Genomic DNA, 2,964 nt, shown 5'->3' with positions numbered 1-2,964 from the left:
GTGAAAAAGGAGGGGGAGGAGGTGTTCCAGGTGCTGAAGCAGAGATTCCCCTGCAGCCTATGGTGAAGACCATGGTGAGGCAGGCTGTCCCCCTGCAGCCCATGGAGCTCCACAGTGGAGCAGATATCCACCTGCAGCCTGTGGAGGACCCCATGCCAGCGCAAGTGGATGTGCCCGAAGGAGGCTGTGACCCCATGGGAAGCCTGTGCTGGAGCAGGCTCCTGGCAGGACCTGTGGAGAGAGGAGCCCATGTTGGGGCAGGTTTGTTGGCAGGACTTGTGACCCTGTGGGGGACCCACACTGGAGCAGTCTGTTCCTGAAGGACTGTACCCCATGGAAAGGACCCATGCTGTAGCAGTTCCTGAAGAACTGCAGCCTGTAGGAAGGACCCATGTTGGAGAAGTTTGTGGAGAACTGCCTCCCATGGGAGGGACCCCATGCTGGAGCATGGGAAGAGTGTGAGGAGGAAGGAGTGGCAGAGACAATTGTGTGATGAACTGACCGCAACCTCTATTCTCTGTGCTGCTGGGTGTGGGGGGGTGGTGTGGGTGTGTGTGGAGAGGAGGTAGAGAAATTGGGAGTGAAGTTGAGCCTGGGAAGAAGGGAGGGTTGGGGGGAAGTTGTTTTTTAAGATTTGGTTTTATTTCTTATTATTCTACTGTGATTTGATTGTCAATAAATTAAACTAATTTCCCTGAGTAGAGTCTGTTTTGCCAGTGATGGTAATTGGTGAGTGATCTCTCCCTGTCCTTATCTTGACCCACTAGCTTTTAATTGGGGTGTGGTTTTTTTTCCTCCCCTGTCCAGTTGAGGAGGGGGAGTGATAGAGCAGCTTGGTGGGCATCTGGTGTCTAGACAAGGTCAACCCACTACACTATGATAACGCTTTTTATCTCTCTTAGAGGTTCATAATGATGTTACTTATCAATACAATTCAAGTATTGAATTATATATTAACTTCCATATAGCCATCTTTAAAAATGCTGATATTGCTTTTTATGGGCAAGGTAAGCAGACTTTAATTCCATAACCCTGTAATCCATTTTGGTGGAATGTCAGTTCCTAATGCATTTCTTGGTTTTATTTACAGCATTGAAATGGCTCAGGAGACAAACCAGACCCCAGGGCCCATGCTGTGTAGTACAGGATGTGGATTTTATGGAAATCCTAGGACAAATGGGATGTGTTCTGTTTGCTACAAAGAGCATCTTCAGCGACAGCAGAATAGTGGTAGAATCAGCCCAATGGGTAAAGGTTTGAGTCCTCTTTTTTTTTTTTTGTGTGTGTGTCTTGAAAATATCATGTATAGGTGATGAGAGGAATCGCAGAACGTATTTCAGGAGAACTTCTGATAGCTGCATGTTAAAGCTATGAATACCAAAGGGAATAATGTAAATCATAGTAAAAATAAAAATGCCTATTTGTGTAGTATTTTCTGGCCCACTTGGTGTTGAGCCTTAATTTGCATTTCTACTTACCCTCTGCTATAAGTGTGGTGTTATAAAATATCTGTATTTTGGTCATATGTTAATATGTCTGTCTTTTAAGAAGATACAGTAGAATGAGGAATGATTGGAAACTGTTCATAACTGTATACAAAACTACTTGACTAACTTGTATTTTATACTTTGCTTGTAATTCTCAAATGCCTGTTATATAGGGACAACTAGTGGTTCAAACAGTCCTACCTCAGACTCTGCATCTGTACAGAGAGCAGACACTAGCTTAAACAACTGTGAAGGTACTGCTAATGGTGCATCTGAAAAATCGAGGTAAGATTGTATAATCATTTAGGTTGGAAAAGACCCCCAAGATCAATGAGTCCACCCATAAACCTAATGCTACCAAGTCCACCATTAAAATATGTCCCTAAGCACCATATCTACATGTCTTTTAAATATCTCCAGGGATGGTGACTCCACCACTTCCCTGGGCAGCCTGTTCCAATGCTTGACAAACCTTTTGGTGAAGGAATTTTTCCTAAAATCCAGTCTAAACTTCCCCTGGCACAACTTGAGGCCATTTCCTCTTGTCCTATTGCTTGTTATCCGGTAGAAGAGACCGACACCTACCTCGCTACAACCTCCTTTCAGGTAGTTGTAGAGTGATGAGGTCTCCCCTGAATCTCCTTTTCTCCAGGCTAAACAACCCCAGTTCCCTCAGCTGCTCCTCATAAGACTTGTGCTCTAGACCCTTCACCAGATGAAGGTAGTATTTTGAGGTTTGAATGAACTGTGAGTGTATAGCAAGTTACATTGTAGTAACCTTGCCCTATTACAGTGAGTTTCTGCAGAGGGAAGAGGGACAGTGCACCTGATGATGCTTTATGAATCTTTATAAATGAGAACTAATTAGTGTTTGGTGTTGGACTGCTGTGTTCACGAGGACATTTCTGGTTTATTGGGAAATATTTGCTACAGATTGCCTAGTTTTTTTAGGGAAGAGAGGTGGTAGAAGTGTAGGTCAGGAATATGTATATAACCAATCAGGTAGTCTACTGATGGATTTTGACAGTTTGAACTCTTATTAACTCAAAACTAATGTAATATCTATTTCGCTGTATGTAAACAGAATTGTGCCTGTTGCTGCTTTGCCTGTAATGCAGCAAATGACAGAAATGAGCATTTCGAGAGAGGAAAAAGTATCACTGAAAACGGAGATGGAGCCAGGTATGTTTGCAGAGTAACACTGAGTACAACTGACTTAACAGAAGGGAAAGTACATACATTGTCAGCTTAAGTAGGCATATCCCTTTTGTGATGATGGTCTTGAGGAACTGTTAATTATGGATGCTTCTTGAGTACTGGTACCTTCAGAATCAAGAAAAATGACTAGTGCCAGAATATATTTTTCAGATACATGTTCAATTTTATGTAACTTGATAAACATTAAAAGCTGATGTTTAATGGGAAAAATCTCTTCACTACAACTGAAGACAAAATGTTTTTTTTTGTGTTGAAAATT

General features: G+C 42.4%; 1 protein-coding gene across 1 annotated transcript; it reads left to right on the top strand.

The window, feature by feature from the left end:
- Nucleotides 1-1,097: 1,097 nt before the first annotated feature.
- Nucleotides 1,098-2,669, top strand: LOC104621200 (AN1-type zinc finger protein 5-like; the record flags this gene model as incomplete). The annotated part of the gene is made up of 3 exons (XM_010287627.1): nt 1,098-1,248; nt 1,661-1,772; nt 2,572-2,669. Coding segments are annotated over exons 1-3 (361 nt in total), but the record flags the coding sequence as incomplete, so codon positions are not given.
- Nucleotides 2,670-2,964: the final 295 nt, after the last annotated feature.

This window comes from Phaethon lepturus, unplaced genomic scaffold (assembly GCF_000687285.1).
Source record: "Phaethon lepturus isolate BGI_N335 unplaced genomic scaffold, ASM68728v1 scaffold6635, whole genome shotgun sequence".
In the NCBI taxonomy this organism is placed as follows: domain Eukaryota; kingdom Metazoa; phylum Chordata; class Aves; order Phaethontiformes; family Phaethontidae; genus Phaethon; species Phaethon lepturus.
This window is presented reverse-complemented; position numbering and strand designations above follow the sequence as displayed.